The sequence below is a fragment of the Macaca mulatta genome, chromosome 5 (assembly GCF_049350105.2).
Source record: "Macaca mulatta isolate MMU2019108-1 chromosome 5, T2T-MMU8v2.0, whole genome shotgun sequence".
NCBI lineage: Eukaryota > Metazoa > Chordata > Mammalia > Primates > Cercopithecidae > Macaca > Macaca mulatta.
In genome coordinates this window covers 131,785,700-131,803,420 of record NC_133410.1, presented here as the reverse complement: position 1 = coordinate 131,803,420, position 17,721 = coordinate 131,785,700, and the positions used below count along the sequence as shown (strand labels likewise).

The 17,721-nt window shown below is 37.9% G+C and overlaps 1 protein-coding gene across 5 annotated transcripts in view; it reads right to left on the bottom strand.

Moving 5' to 3' along the window:
• The window catches only part of AFG2A (AFG2 AAA ATPase homolog A), a 369,660-nt gene that overhangs the window by 310,518 nt on the left and 41,421 nt on the right, over positions 1–17,721 (bottom strand). For all 5 annotated transcript variants that reach the window (XM_001104133.5, XM_015139177.3, XM_078002705.1 and 2 more), the window contains exon 10: positions 8,900–9,054. In XM_001104133.5, the coding sequence (XP_001104133.2) occupies positions 8,900–9,054 (155 nt within the window). The remainder of the gene's footprint in view (positions 1–8,899; positions 9,055–17,721) is intronic.

Below are 17,721 nucleotides of genomic sequence, written 5' to 3'. Positions count from 1 at the left end.
AAAAGAAGGAAGAGTGAAAAAAGTCTAAGAGGGACTTAGAACACAATATTAAGCAAACTAATGTACACATTACAAGAGACCCAGAAGAAGCAGAGAAAGGGGCAGAAAATTTACTTAAAGAAATAATGGGCTGGGCACGGTGGCTCAGGCCTGTAATCCCAGCACTTTGGGAGGCCAAGGCAGGCACATCATGAGGTCAGGAGATCAGGACCATCCTGGCCACATATGAAACTCCGTCTCTACTAAAAATATAGAAATTAGCTGGGCATGGTGGCATGTGCCTATAATCCCAGCTACTCGGGAGGCTGAGGCAGGAGTATCACTTGAACCAGGAAGTCAGAGGTTGCAGTGAGCCAAGATCACACTACTGCACTCCAGCCTGGCGACAGAGAGACTCCATCTCGAAAAAAAAAAAAAGAGAGAAGAAAGAAAGAAAGAAAGAAAGAATGACAAAAAATTTCCAAAATCTGGAGAGGGAAATGTACCTAATTTGCTTTAGTGTATTTGGAGTTCTTTAGGCTATATGGATTTGGATTTGAATCCATAAAGCCTAAAGAACTCCAAATAGATTAAAACAAAGAGAGCTTCACCAATATATGTCATAATCATATTCTCAAAAGTCAACAAATTTTGAAAGCAGCAAGAGAAAAGCAACTCATTACATATAAGGAAACCATCATCAGACTATGACCAGATTTCTCAGACAAACCATTGCAGGCCAGGAGAGAGTAAGATGATATATTGGAAGTTATAAAAGAAAAAGGAAAAAAAAAAAAAAAAAAACCTGCCAACAAACAACAGTATACCAGAAAAGGCTGGCCCTAAAAAATAAGAGAGCAATAAAGACATAACCAAATAAAAATGTAGGTATTCAGCAACACTAGAGGCAGTTCATCAAGTTAACATGAAGGGATGCTAACTAACATGAAAGCATATGAAAGTACAAAACCCCCTGTAAAGGTAAGAATACAGACAAACCCAGAATACTATAATAGTATAGTACAAGCAAATAAGTCATTTTTAGCTACAAGTGTAAAAGTTAAAAAAAAATTACAAATAGCAATAGCCACAATAATTTGTCAGTGAATACACAACATATAAAAGATGCAAAATGTGACATCAGTAACATAAAATATGGTGGCAGGAGAAATTAAAGCGTAGAGTTTGTGTGTGTGACCAATGTTATCATCAGCTTAAAATAGACTGTTTCAACTGGAAGGTGTTTTACGTAAGCCTCAGAGTAATCACAAAGAAAAATCATGTAATAGATACACAAAGGATAAAGAGAAAAGAATCAAAGAATATCACACACACAAAAAAATTCACATCACAAAGGAAAACAGCAAGAGAAGAAAGGAACAAAGGTACTACAAAACGAAAACAATAAAATAGCTCTAGTAAGCCCTTTCCTATCAATAATTGCTTCAAATGGAAGGAGATTAAATTCTCCAGTCAAAAGACAGAGTGGCTGAGTGGATTAAACAACAAGATTCAAAATTATGCTACCTATAACAGACTCTAATTTAAAGATTTTAATTTAAAATACTCTACATGTGTTCTTCAAGCTGAAGCGAAAGTATTCTAGATGTGTTCTTAAAGAGTCTGAAGACTCTCAAAATAGAGTCTTCAGCTCTGTTTTGACTGCTGTTTGCATGAAATAGCAATCATGCTATTTCACAGCAATTTTCATGCAAATAGCAATCAAAATAGAGCAGGGGTAGCTATACTTATATCAGACGAAACAGACTAAGTCAAAACTGTCAAAAAAGACAAAGAAGGTCATATAATGATAAAAGAGTCAATTCATTAACAGGATATAGTGATTGTAAATATATATGCACTGAACACTGGAGCACCTAAATACACAAAGAAAACATTAAAAGAACTGAAGGGAGTAACACACAGCTATATAGGAACAGTAAGAGATTTCAAAAACCCACTTTCAACAATGGGCAAATTATCAAGATAGAAAATCAATAAGGTAACAGCAGAATTGAAGAGCACTATAGACTAAATGGACCTAACAGACATATACAGAACACTACACCCAATGGCAGCAGAATACACATTATTTTCTTTTTTATTATTATTAATATTTTTTATTTTTCCATAAGTTATTGGGAGTACAGGTGGTATTTGTTATATGAGTAAGTTCCTTAGTGGTGATTTGTGACATTTTGGTGCAGCCATCACCCAAGCAGTGCATACTGCACCTTATTTGTAGTCTTTTATCCCTCACCCTCTTCCCCCCAAAACCCCAAAGTCCATTATATTCTTATGACTTTGTGTCCTTATAGCTTAGCTCCCACATATCAGTGAGAACATATGATGTTTGGTTTTCCATTCCTGAGTTACTTCACTTAGAATAATACACACCTAATATTGGAGTTCCCAAAGGCATAAAACAATTACTAAGAGACCTAAGAAATGAGATAGACAGCAACAAAATAATAGTAGGGGACTTCAGTAATCCACCGACAGCACTAGACAGGTCATCAAGACGGAAAGTCAACAAAGAAAAAATGGATTTAAACTATACCTTGGAACAAATGGACTTAACAGATACATACAGAACATTTCATCCAACAATCGCAGAATACACATTCTATTCAACAGCGCATGGAACGCTAAGAGAGACCATGTGATAGGCCATAAAACGAGCCTCAATAAATTTAAGAAAATTGAAATTATGTCAAGCACTCTCTCAGACCACCATGGGACAAAATTGGAAATCAACTCCAAAAGGAACCTTCAGAACCATGCAAATACATGAAAATTTAATCACCTGCTCCTGAATGAGTGCTGGGTCAAAAACGAAATCAAGATGAAAATTTAAAAATTCTTCAAACTGAATGACAATAATGATACAGCCTATCAAAACCTCTGGGATACAGCAAAGGTGGTGCTAAGAGGAAAATTCATAGCCCAAAGCGCCTACGTCAAAAAGTCTGAAAGAGCACAAACTGACATTCTAAGGTCACACCTCAAGGAACTAGAGAAACTAGAACAAACCGAACCCCAAACCAAGCAGAAGAAAGGAAATTACCAAGATCAGAGCAGAACTAAATAAAACTGAAAAAAAAAAAAATACAAAAGATAAATGAAACAAAAAGCTGGTTTTTTGAAAAGATAAAATAAATAAACCATTAGCAAGATTAACCAAGAAAAGAAGAGAGAAAATCTAAATAACCTCACTAAGAAACGAAACAGGAGATATTATAATTGACACCACTGAAATACAAAAGATCATTCAAGGCTACTACGAACACCTGTATGCACGTAAATTAGAAAACCTAGAAGAGATGAACAAATTCCTGGAAAAATACAACCCTCCTAGCTTAAATCACGAAGAATTAGATACCCTGAATCACAGACCAATAACAAGCAGCAAGATAGAAATGTTAATTTAAAACTTACCAGCCAGGCATGGTGGCTCACACCTGTAATCCCAGCACATTGAGAGGCTGAGGCGGGTGGATCACCTGAGGTCGGGAGTTCGAGACCAGCCTGACCAAGATGGAGAAACCCCATCTCTACTAAAAATACAAAATTAGCCGGGCGTGGTGGCACATGCCTGTAATCCCAGCTACTTGGGAGGCTGAGGGAGGAGAATTGCTTGAACCCAAGAGGCAGAGGTTGCAATGAGCTGAGATTGCACCACTGCACTCCAGCCTGGACAACAAGAGCAAAACTCCATCTCAAAAAAAAGAAAAAAAAAAAAATTACCAACCAAAAAAAGCCCAGGACTAGACAGATTTACAGCAGAATTCCACCAGATATTCAAAGAAGAATTGGTACCAATCCTTCAATCCTTTTGACACTACTCCACAAGACAGAGATAGAAGGAACCGTCCCTAATTCATTTTATGAAGCCAGCATCACCCTAATACCAAAACCAGAAAGTGACATAACCAAAAAAGAAAACTACAGACCAATATCCTTGATGAACACTCATGCTAAAATCCTTACTTAAAAAAATACTAGCTAACCAAATCCAACAACATACTAAAAGGATAATCCACCATGATCAAGTGGGTTCCATACCAGGGATGCAGGGATAGTTTAACATATGCAAGTCAATAAGTGGGATACACCACATAAACACAATTAAAAACACAATCACATGATCATCTCAACAGATGCAGAAAAAGTACTCAACAAAATCCAGCATCGCTTTATGATTAAAACTGTCAGCAAAATCAGCATACATGGGACATACCTTAATGTAATGAAAGCCATTTATGACAAAGGCACAGCCAACATAATACTGAATGTGGAAATGCTGAAAGTAATCCCTCCGAGAACTGGAAGAAGACAAGGATGCTCACTCTCACCACTCCTCTTCATTATAGCATTGGAAGTCCTAGCCAGAGCAATCAGACAATAGAAAGAAATAAAAGGCATCCAAATCAGTAAAGAGGAAGTAAAACTGTCACTGCTGATGATATGATCGTTTACCTTGAAAACCCTAAGGACTCCTCCTTAGGAGCAAAGCTCCTAGAACTGACGAAATAATTCAACAAAGTTTCCGGATACAAGATTAATGTATACAAATCAGTAGCTTTCTATACACCAACAGCAACCAAATCAAGAACTCAACCCCTTTTACAACAGCTGCAAAAGAAATAAAATACTTAGGAATACACCTAACCAAGGAGTCGAAAGACTTCTACAAGAAAAACTACAAAACACCACTGAAAGAAAGAGACGACACAAATGGAAACACATCCCTACTGTGATTTTTGAGGGGTGTTGAAGAGCCTTGTTTTGGCATATTAACAGGGTTGGTTTTCTGGTTCCTTCTCATTGGGTAGGCTCTGTCAGAGGAAGATCCAAGGCTGAAGACTGTTGTTTGAATCCTTTTGTCCCATGGGATATTCCGTTGATATAGTACTCTCCCCTCTTTTCCTATGGATGTGTCTTCCTGTGAGCCTAACTGCGGTGATTGTTGTCTGTCTTCCAGGTCTAGCCACCTAGCGAGTCTACCCAGCTCCGGGTTGGTACTGGGGGTTGTCTGTACAGAGTCCTGTGATGTGAACCATCTATGGATCTCTCAAATACACATTCTTTTCAAGTGCACATGAAACATTCTAAAGGATAGATCATATCTTAGACCACAAAACAAGTCTAAAAAATTTAAGAAGACTAAAATCATATCACGTATCTTTTCTGTCCACAATTATATGAACCCGAAATGAATAACAAGAAAAAAAACTGGAAAATTCACTAATATCTGGAAATTAAACAACATACTCCTGAACAACCAATGGGTCAAAGAAGACATCAAAAGAAAAATAAAGAAAATCTTAAAACAAATGAAAACAGAAACACAACATACCAAAACTTTGATATAGCAAAAGCAGTTCTACGAGGAAAGTTTATAGCAATAAATACCTACATTAAGAAAAAAAGAAATATCTCAAATGAACAACCTAATTTTACACAACAAATAGAAAAAAAAACAAATTAAGCCCAGAGTTAGCAGAAGGAAGGAAATACTAAAGATCAGAGCAGAAATAAATGAAATGGAGACTAGAAAAAATAATTTAAAAGATCAATATAAGAAATAATATAAAAAGATCAATATAAGTTGTTTTTTCAAAAGATAAGCAAAATTGACAAACCTTTGCCTAGACTACTATGAAAAAAAAAAAGAAGATTCAAATAAATAAAATCAGAAATGAAACAGGAGACACTACAATTGATACCACAAAAATACAATCATAAGAGATTAATGAACAACTACATGGCAACAATTTGGCCAACCAAGAAGAAAGAAATAAATTCCTAGAAACATACAACCTACCAAAAATGAATCATAAAGAAAATCTGAATAGGTCAATCAATGAGTGAGGGGAATAGATCAATAATCAAAAAGCTCCCTAACAAAGAAAACTCCAAGACCCAAGAAGTTATGCTTCTCAAGCATTAGCATCACTTTTTCTTTAAATGTTTCATAGAATTCACCAAACTTCCAATAAACTGAAGAGAAAGGAACACTTCCAAACTCACTTTATGAGGTCAGCATTAATGTGATACAAGAATGCTGTAAGAATAGAAGATTACAGGCCAATATCCCTGGCGAACATAGATGGAAATATCCTCAACAAAATATTTGCAAACCAAATTCAATAGCACATTAAAAGGATCATACACCATAATCCAATGAGATTCATCCCTAGGATGCAAGGCTGCTGGTTGGACATATGCAAATCAATCAACATGATATGCCACCTTAAAAGGACAAAGAATAAAAATCATATAATCATATCAATAGATGCAGAAAAAGCATTTGACAAAATTCAACATCCTTTCATGACAGAAACTCTCAATACATTAGAAAAAATGTACCTCAACATCATAACACTATATATGACAAGCTCACAGCTAATATCATACCCAACAATGAAAAGCTAAAAACTTGTCCTCTAAGATGAAGAGCAAGACAAAATGCTCACTCTCACCATTTGTATATTATAGTACTGAAAGTTGTAGCCAGGGAAATTAGGCAAGAAAAAGAAATAAAATGCATCCAAATTGAAAAAGAAAAAAAAAATTGTCTGTTTGCAGATGACATAATCTTATATAAAGGAAACCCTAAATATTCCACCAAAAAAAAAATTAAAACCAATAAATGAATTCAGTAAATTGGCAGGATACAAAATCGACAACAACAAAAGTCAGTAGCATTTCTATACTCTAACAACTATCCAAAAAATTAAAAAAAGAAAATCCCATTTACAATAGTACTTTTTAAATATATAGAAAAAACTTAACCAAGACAGTGAAGGACCTGTACGCTGAAAACTATAAAATACTGATGAAATAAATAGAAGACACAAATACACAGAATAATGTCTAATGTTCATGAATTTAAAAAAATAACACTATTAAAATATCCATACTACCCAAAATTGTCTACAGATTTAACGTAACCCCTACCAAAATTCCAATGGCACTTTTCCCTAAAATATGAAAAACAACCCTAAAATTCATAAGGAAACATAGAAGTCACCACATAGTCAAAGTAATCTCAAGCAAAAAAAAAAAAAAAAAAAAGCTGTACGCATCACACTATCTGATTTTAAAATATACTACAAAGCTATGATAATCAAGACAGCATGACACTGGCATAAAAACAGACATACAAGTAAATGAAACAGAATAGGGCGCCCAGAAATAAATCCATGCATGTAAAATCAATTGATCTACAAAGGTACTGAAGAACACACAATGATGAAAGTACAATCTCTTTAAAAAATGGTGTCAGGAAAACTGTATATCCACATGATATCCACATGATAAACTGTATATCCACATATGAAACTGGCCCGTCTTCTCACACCACATACAAAAAATCAGCTCAAAATGGATTAAATATTTAAACATAATACCTAAAACTGTAAAACTACTAGAAGAAAACATAAGGAAAAGCTTTATGGCATGGATCAGGGCAATGAATTTTTCGATACACTCCAAAAGCAGAGTCAAGAAAAGCAAAAATTGGCAGGACTGCATCAAACTAGAAAGCTCTGCACAACAAAGGAAACAGAGTAAAGAGACAACCTATGGAATGGGAGAAAACATGTGTGAACCATATATGAGATAAGAGGTTACTATCCAAAATACTAAAATACATATTAAGAAATTCAAACAACTCAAAAGCAAAAAAAAAACAAACAACCTGATTAAAAATGGGCAAAGGATCTGAGTAACATTTGTTAAAAGAAGACATACAAACGGCTAACTGGTATATGAAAATATGTTCAACACCACTAATCATCAGGGTAATGCAAATCAAAACTATAATGAGATATCACCTCACATCTGTTAGGAAGGCCACTATCAAAAAGATGAAAGTAAGTGTTGCCAAGGATATGGAGAAAAAGAAACCCTTGTACACTGTTGGTGGGAATGTAAAGTGGTAAGGACATTATGGAAAACAGTTTGGTGGTTCCTCAAAATGTTAGGTTACCAAAAGATCCAACAATCCAACTCAAAATGTTAGGTTACCAAAAGATCCAACAATCCTACTACTGGGTACATAGCAAAAGGAAATGAAATATCTCAAAGGGATATCTGCACTCTCATGTTCACTGCAGCATTATTCACAACAGCCAAGATACGGAATCAATCTAAGTGTCCCACAACAGATGAACAGAGAAAGAAAATGTGGTATAATGGTATAAAGAAATGTGGCATAATGGAATATTATCTGGCCTTATAAAAAGAAGAAAATACTGTCACTTATAATAACATAGATGAATCTGAGGAATAGTGAAATAAGTTAAGGTACAAAAAAAGACAAACGATCTTATTCATATGTGAAAAAAGCTAATTCCAAAAGGTCGTATATAGTACGATTCCATTTATATAAACTTTCTGAAATAAAAATTTAGAAATGAGGGGAGGAATGAGGTGGGTTTGATTATAAAAGACAACATGAGGGATCTTTGTGGTGACAGAACTACTCAGTATCCCGTGATGAATACACAAACCTTTTCATGAGATAAAACTGTATAAAACTAAATAAACACACACACGCAAGTAAAACTGAAAAAATTTGAGTAAGATCAATGGATTGTATCAATAGGAGTATCCTGCTTGTAGTATTGTAACATAGTTTTTTGGGTGTTTTGTTTTTTGTTTTTGAGACAGGGTCTCACTCTGTCACCCAGGCTGAAGTGCAATGGCACAACCATGGCTCACTGCAGCCTCAACATTCCCCAGGGCTCAGATGATCCTCCCACCTCAGCGGCAGCTGGGACTACAGGTGTGCACCACCACACTCAACTAATTTTTGTACTTTTTGTAGAGATGGGGTTGTATCATGTTGCCCTAAATTTTTTTCAGAGTTTAATTCAAACAGTGTAGCTAGTGTGGGATACAAATTACTTACATTTGGGACATCAATTGCTATTTCCCTCATGGCACTGGGTCTGATGTCATTCATTGCCTGCAAGAAATCATTCAGAGTAATCTTCACCAGTCCAGCCACCTTGACATCAGGGAGGTTAGGCTGTTTTTTCAGGATTCTCCGCAAGGCACAGAGACCTACAAAGAGAGGAAAGTAACACAAGATTTGTCTTCTCCTTAATAAATACAGACTGAATTGATGGTTCGGGTGGCCCATCTGGAGTGGTCTCCGTGAAGACACTGGCTGCAGCGGGGGAGGCATGGCCAGGGCTGCGTACTCCATGAAGCCAGTGGGAGCTGGGAGCAGGCAGGAATCCTGCTCTTTTCCAAGTTGGTGGGGTGGGAGCCCCACTTACCCAGGCACAGCTGCAGCCACCCAGCCATGGCTGTGGACCCAGGTATCCCTCCACTCTCAAGAACCCAGGAAGTACCCCCTGCCCCAACAGGCTCCGAAGTGCCTGCTTCTACTGCCTGGTCTCTCCCTAATCCCAGAAAAACTTTTTGCCTGCTCTGATTTCAGACCAGGCTGAGCCAAGCCACTGTCATGACCCACCTAGGTATTCATGTGCTCAAGGTGGCGCTGACACACCAGCTCCCTGCCACCTTGGTCCCCTCCAGACTTTGGGTGCCAATGAGCATGGGAGGGAGGCTAAGGGTGGCTCGGCGCAGTTCTGCAAGCGCCCCTCAGCACGAACAGTCCAGGCACCATGGACAACATGATTGATGGCAGCAGGAGGCAGAGAGGCTCTTGGGCAGAAAGGAGTGAGTCCCTGGTGAAGCCCCACCTTCAAGCCAGGGACACCCTGAAGCATGGAGGGCAGGCTGTCAGCACTGGGTAGAGTCTGTGGCCCAGAGCAAGAACTTATGGTGCTTTTTCTGGGTCTGCCTATGGACCAATCAGCATGCACTTCCTCCCCTCTGAAGCCCATAAAAACCCGACTCAGCCAGGACTGAGTCAGGACTACCAGCTCTGAGAAGGAGCTACCCACTCTGGGTCTCCTCTCCACTGAGAGCTAGACATTTGTTGGGACACCCTGCCTATGGAAAGGAGCCACCCACTCCAGCTCTCCTCTCTGCTGAGAGTTAGACACTCATTGGGACAACCTGCCTGCAGAAAGAAGCCACCCACTGCAGGTCTTCTCTCTGCTGACAGCTGGACACTCATCAGGCTGACCAGCCTGAGGATAGCAGCTACTCACTCTGGGTCTCCTCTCCACTGAGAAGTGGACACTAGTCAGGATGCCAGATAGGAGCTACCCATTCCGGGTCTCCTCTCCACTGAGAGCTGGACACACATTGGGACAACCTGCCTACACAAAGAAGCCACCGACTCTGGGTCTCCTCTCCACTGACAGCAGGACACTTGATTCAGGATGACCTACCTGCAGAAAGGAGCTACCCACTCCAGGTGTCCTCTCTGCTGAGAGCTAGACGTTTGTGAGGACGGCCTGCCTGTGGACAGGAGCTACCCACTCCAGGTATCCTCTCTGCTGAGAGCTGGACACTCCTCAGGACAACCTGATGGCAGAAGGACCTACCCACTTCGGGTCTCCTGAGAGCTGTTCTGTTGCTCAATGAAGCTCCTCTTTGCCCTGCTCACCCTCCAGCTGTCCACATACCTCATTCTTCCTGAAGGCTGGACAAGAACTCAGGACCTGCCAAATGGCAGGACTGAAAGAGCTATAACACAAACAGGACTGAAACAGGCCCACTGGTCACCACATTGCGGGTAACAAGAAGAAGAGGAGCTGTGGCCCTTTGGGGAGCTCAGAAGCAAGGGCTGTGATCAGAGCTGTGACACCAGAGCTGTGACACTCTCTTTGGGGCTCTGCTATTTCCAATATCTCCAAGCTTCCAGGTACCACCACGTTCCCTGGTGCCCACGGGGGAAAACACTTGTGGTACGCCTGGTCCAGCCACATCCTTACACAGAGCTGGCGACTGTGCCTGCACCTACAGCTGTCCACTCCACCGCAGCCAGCATGCCTGGCTGTGTGCAGTGGCCGGACCTCAGGCTCACTCACACCCTCTTCACAGCTCTGTGCCTGGCTCACCCTTGGCAGGTGTAGGATCCAGGCCAATAGCACAAGCCAAGTACAGCCTGCTGGGCCAAGTGGGAAGAAAAGCCCAGTGGGTCCGAGCAAAACTCAGGCAGAGGCGCCACCAGCCACAGAGGTTTCTGGCTGGAAAAGTGGCACCCTAAGGATCCTGTGACAGAATTATCACCAATAAAAATAATAAAAAACCCAAACCCCATGCAAGATTACAGCATTTAAAACATTTTGTCCTTGTAAGGGAGGGGATGAGAGGTGGGAAGGGAGGTGGAAGAATGTGAAGGATAAATGTAAAAATCCAAGCCCTTAGTTTTGTCAATGAAAATATGACAAATATTTAATATGAGAAAGCATAATTTACAAATATAAAATGAAATTTACAAAACAACATCCATAAAAAAAGCCATAAAGATTTATCAAAATAATTTGTTTGGGGAACTTCTTTTAAAAGAGTAAAATATGAAAATTAAAACATGCTTTTGCCCCTGCCCTTTTGGTAAATACATTCAAACTAGAATTACAAAGTTTTAAGGTATTGGGAAAACACCTTCAAGGAAACTTTCAGGTGGCAGTTGGAAATGTGATTTTGGAATACAAGAGCAAAGCAAACTTCAGAGTGATGTGCATACAGATAAGATGTGATATTATAGCAATGGAGAGATCTATAAGGGGAGGCTAGTGAGGGGGTCAGGGATGGAGGAATAAATGTAGAAGGCTCAATCTTAGCAAAGCCCATCAATTGAATAGCATAAAAAGAAATGATGGTTTTAAAAGGCAGAGGAAAAATAGGATGACATAGAATAAAAGGTACTAAAGCAGCCAGGAGGATAGTCAACAAAGTCAAATTTAGAGAGATCCAAAATAAATTCAAAGATATCATGCTGACTTGAGAAATTAGATACTAAGTTCCTTGTCTTTGCTATTTGCTTGAAGTTTAAACACTGACAAGAGTGAATGTTCCCTCCATTAGGTTGTGAGATTTAGAGCCCTTTGATCTGTGATAATCTTTAGTCTAGAAGACAGTAAGTCACTAGATGCTCTTTGTGTTAAGACTGTTTAATAAAATTTCAGTTTGAAGGAGTTTAATCTCAGAGATCTCTCAGAAACCCAGTCTGAATATCTGAAGTTGTCCTGGAACACCATCTAGCTTCCATGGTTTTTTAACCTTTCTTGTTCAAAACACTATGCCTCAATACAGTTTTACTAAATAAAAATGATACCACTCCATCATTCTGTTTTCACTTATTTGAACTTTTATATATAAACAGAAGCATTAATAAAAAGAAGACACAAAACTCCACAAAACAGAGGGCTGAGTATCTTTCACTACCAAGAAAAAGCAATGAATAGTACAAAGAAGCTCCAAAAATAGATCCCCTGCTTCCTAAAGCCAGCAAGTCACTTATTTAGGCCATCTTACAAATACCCACTTGCTTTTTCTGCCTTACAAAATGCTGAAAGATGGTTCTTCATATCTCTTGCATTTCTGCTTGAGAATAAAATCACCGACTGCCTCTGTTCAAGACTATCTTTTGAAGGATGTTGGTAAGCAGGAAAATAAAGTGTCTCTCTCCAAAGCAAAGGATAGACATGCTTACTGTCCATTATAAAAGATTCAGGTTCTATAATTCAAGGCTCCCCTACTTTGATGCAAGCTTATACAGGTTCAAGTGTCAGGGAGCCCTCTGTATCACTCTGTGAAAAGTGAGGCTCCGGAACAGGTGCGAATGCTGCTACCCTAGCTAATTATGTTGCTGCAATATTCTGTCCTTTGACTCTTCCGCAGGCACTAACAAAATCTGTTAGCCAGCAAGTAGAGTAAAACCTCAGGCCCTTTACAATTCTTGACATGTTTATGTCTGCTATGGTTTGAATTTTTTTGTCTCCTCCAAAACTCATGTTAAAACTTAATCCCTAATGACACACTGATGGAAGGTGAGGCCTAAAGATAGGTGTCTCCACCCTCATGAATGGATTAATGCAGCTATAAAAAGGGCTTGCAGGAGTGGGCTCACTCTATCTCACTCTCCTGCGATGTGAGGACACACAGTGTTCCTCTCCTTTAGAGAATACAGCATTCAAGGCATCATCTTGGATGCAAAGAGACTGAGCCCAAGCCTCCCAGCACCTTAATCTTGGACTTTCCAGCCTCCAGAACTGTGAGAAATAAATTTCTGTTCTTTGTAAATTACCAAGTATGTGGTATTTTGTTATAGCAGCACAAACTGGACTAAGATGATGATAAATTGGGTTGATTTACTACTCAACATACTCATTAGTTAAATGGAGCAGAAGCATTAAAAAATATTACAGTTCAACTTAAGAGTTTTCAACTTTATGGCTGGGAGTGGTGGCTCACACCTGTAATCCCAACACTTTGGGAGGCCGAGGCAGGTGGATCACCTGAGGTCGAGAGTTTGAGACCAGCCTGACCAACATGGAGAAACTCCATCTCTACTAAAAATACAAAATTAGCCAAGTGTGGTGGTGCATGCCTGTAATCCTAGCTACTTGGGAGGCTGAGGCAGAAGAATCACTTGAACCCTGGAGGCGGAGGTTACGATGAGCCGAGATGGCACCATTGCACTCTAGCCTGGGCAAGAAGAGCAAAACTCCATCTCCAAAAAAAAAAAAAAAAAGAGTTTTCTGCTTTACAGTGGTACAAAAGCAATATGAATTCAGTAATTTTCTTGCAACACTGGGTAGCTGCAGCAAGCCACAGTTCCAAGTCAGCTACACACATATTTTGACTCACAAGTTTTTTCAGGACATAACCCTATCATAAGTTGAGGAGTATCTATGCAGTGCTGTGTTGTATCAAACAGCACCTTGTGGCCTGAAAAAAATTTAAGATGTTCCTAAAACATCTAACATAACTGGACGTAATCAAAATACTTCAGTGCCAGATAGTATCTGGCAATACTTGCCAATATTTCTAACTTGGACCAGATACATCACTCTACTGAGACAGAAAAACTGAAACAAGTAAAATGGTCTAATAATTTGCCTGCCACATTTTTTTATATCATGCAAACATAAAATTGGACAATAAATGAGACATTATTTTCATTTAAGGAAGGGGTTTGGAAAACACAGGCAATATGTGGTTTTTAAAAGTATACTTAATATTGTAATATAAATGTATTTATAAAACACCAAAATCTCTATTATTGCTAATACAAACTACAGAACTTAAGCTGGATAAAATCTCCACTCCTCCAAACATAGAAAGAAAATAGTACTTTACCGGAGGAAAAACAAAGGCAACAGAAACATGGAATTTTTCAAAAGTTAAAAAATAGTAAAGTACAAGCTGGGCACAGTGGCTCACACCTGTAATCCCAACACTTTGGGAGGCTGAGACGGGTGGATAACTTGCATCCAGGAGTCCAAGACTAGCCTAGACAACATAGTGTGACCCCATCTCTAAAAGAAATTCAAAAATTAGCCAGGCTTCGTGGCATGTACCTGTAATCCTAGCTACATGCGATGATTGCTTGAGCCCAGGAAGTCAAGACTGCAGTGAGCCATCATTATGCTACTGCACTCAGCCACTCAACTTGGGTGACAGGTGAGACCCTGTCTCCAAAAAAGTAAAGTACAAAGACTGATTCTGTAATAAACATAGCACAACTTAATGTACCCAAATAATAAGTAAACATGTGTTGCAAGGTTTGCTATGCATACTAGTCCCTGATAAGCCAAGGAGACAAACGTAGGATATTCACTAAAGGCCAAGTTAAAATGTGTAACTAAAAAGACAATGGGAAGAGGATGAAATAATAAAAATACTTGCCTATTCCAAAATAATGAAAAAAAAAAAAAAAAGGAAAAACAATATACAACAAGTGAGGCAAATAAGGAAGTAGATTGAACCTAAGTATTTTAAGGTATTACCCTAAATGTATTAAGTACTTGAATTTAAACAATGACAACAGCAGCTGGATTAAAAAAATAAAACCCCAATTTACCCTGCATACAAGTGATGTATCTGAAATATAAGAATATAGAAAGGTTGAAAGTAAAAGAATAAAAGGAATACTATGCAAATATACACAGAATGAAATATACATGGAAGGATAACAGTGCACCTATATCTACTATTAAACAGGCATTAAGTAAAAAGCATCACTAGACACTTGGGGTAATAAAAGGGCCAATTCACCAAGAATATACAAAATTCTAAATTAATACATGCCTGATAACAAAATTCAAAATATATAAAACAAAAGTAAACAGAACTAAATGTAGAAACAGACCTTGCTTGCAGGTTTTAACATACTTGCCTTATAAGCCAAAATTTTTAAACAGAATATATAGAAGATATCAGAAGATATGAAAAACAAAATTAACTCACTTATCCTTAATTGGCATAGATTAAAAAACAACATCAAAATAATAAAATAACTCTGTTTTCCAACATACCTGGAATATCTACCAAAACTGACCCTATGCTAGGACACAAAGCAAGTCTCCATGTAACTCAAAGACTGAAATCATAAAGCATAGTTCTCAGACCTCAGGAGAATGAATAACAAAATCAGTAACAAAAAAATGCTAAGAAATACACAAATATCTGAAAATCAGTTAATTCATTTCTAAATAACTCATGGTTCAACAAAAAATCATAATGAAAACTGAATTTTTTCAACTGAAAAATAATACAAATATAACATGAAAATCTGTAGGATGCTGCTACTGCAGTACTGAAGGGGACACTGGTAGGCTTAATGTACACAGAAAAAAAGACTGACAGTCAATGAGGCATTCATCTTAAGAAATTAGGAAAAGAAGAAGAAATTAAACCAAAAAGAAAAAAGAAGCAGGGAAATAATGAATAAAACAAATGCTAAATTTAAAAAAATAACCAATAAAGCCAAAGGCTGGTTGTCTGAAAATGTGAGAGAAGAGATACATTTCCAATATTAGGAATGAAAAAGCAGACATCATTACAAAACCTACAGTCATTAAAAAGATAAGAGGATACTAGGAATAACTTTATGCCAAATAATTTGAAATGTAGATAAAATGAACAAATTTCTACGGGAAAAAAATTTACCGAAACTAATATACAAACAAAAAAACTATACAATTTGAATATTTCAATAGATATTAAAGAAATTAAATCTATAATTAAAACCTTTCCCACAGAGAAAATTCTAAGCACAGATGGTTTCAATGATAAATGTCACCAAATACTTAAGGACGAATATGACATTAATTTTTTAAAAACTGTTCCAGAGAAAAAATAATTCCCAACTTGATTCACAAGGGTAGCATAATCCCGCTCCCCAAATCTTAAAGGGGTATTACAAGAAAAAAAATTGCAGGTCAATCTCTCACATGAACATAGGTGCAAATATCTTAAACAAAACATCAGCCAAAAGATCAATACATTAAAAAGAATTACAAAATTGTGACAAGTTGGCTATATTACAGGAATGTCAGATTCATGTAACACTTAAAAATCAATCAACATCATTCTTCACATTGACAGAATAAAGAGATCATAAGACTATCTCAATAAATGTAGAAATGTGATAAAATATCATTAATTATATTTTTTAAAAAGCTAGGAATAGATACAAACCTCCTTATCACACATACAGCCAAAAAAAAAAAATTCTTAATATTAAGTAACAGTTTGTAAACTTTCTCTTAAATCAAGAATGAGATAAGGATTACTATTGTTACCACTTCTATTAAATACTATCAGAGGTCCTATCTAGTACAGTAAGTCAAGGAAAAGAAAAAATAGGTATAGAGTTGAACAAAATAAAATTTAAAACTCATTATTTGAAATGTATACATAGAAAACTATAACATAACTGATAGATTTAAAAAACTCAAAAGAACTTACATACACACTACTAAAATTTTGTTTTTTGTGGTTTTTCTGAGACAGGGTCTCCCTCTGTCACCCAGTCTGGAGTGTTGCGGTGCAATCTCAGCTCATTGTAGCTTCAACCTCCCACACTCAAGCAATCTTCCCACCTCAGCCTCACAAGTAGCTGGGACTACAGGTGCATACCACCACGCTCAGTTTTTCTGTAAATTTTCTGTAGAGATGGTGTCCCACTATGTTGCCCAGGCTGGTCTCAAACTCCTGGGCTTACGGGATCCTCCCGCCTTGGCCTCTCAATGTGCTGGAGTTATAGATATAAGCCACTGTGCCTGGCCCACGCCATTAAAACTAGTAAGTGCATTTGGCAAGGTAGGTAGACACAGTCAATACAAAAAAAATTTACTTTTTCTATTGGGAGGCCAAAGCGGGTGGATTACTTGAGGTCAGGAGTTCATGACCAGCCTCACCAACATAGTGAAACCCCATCTTTACTAAGCTACTTAGGAGGCTGAGGCACAAGAATTGCTTGAACCCGGGAGGCAGAGGTTGCAGTAAGAAGCTGAGATCGTGCCACTGCACTCCAGCCTGAGTGACAAAGCAAGACTGTCTCAAAAACAAAATTTTTTTTTTTACTTTTTCTAGACACAGTCATGCATTGCTTAATGACACGGACGCGTTCTGAGAGATGTGTCTTTATGTGATTTTGTTGTTTGCAAACATTATAGAGTATACTTATAGAAATCTAGGTGGTATGGCCTACTATCCACCTAGGTTATATGGTATTGCCTATTGCTCCTAGGCTACAAACCTGTACAGCATGTTACTACACTCAATACTGTAGGGAACAGTAACACAATGGTATTTGTATATCTAAACACAGAAAAAGAAAAGGTACAGTAAAAATAC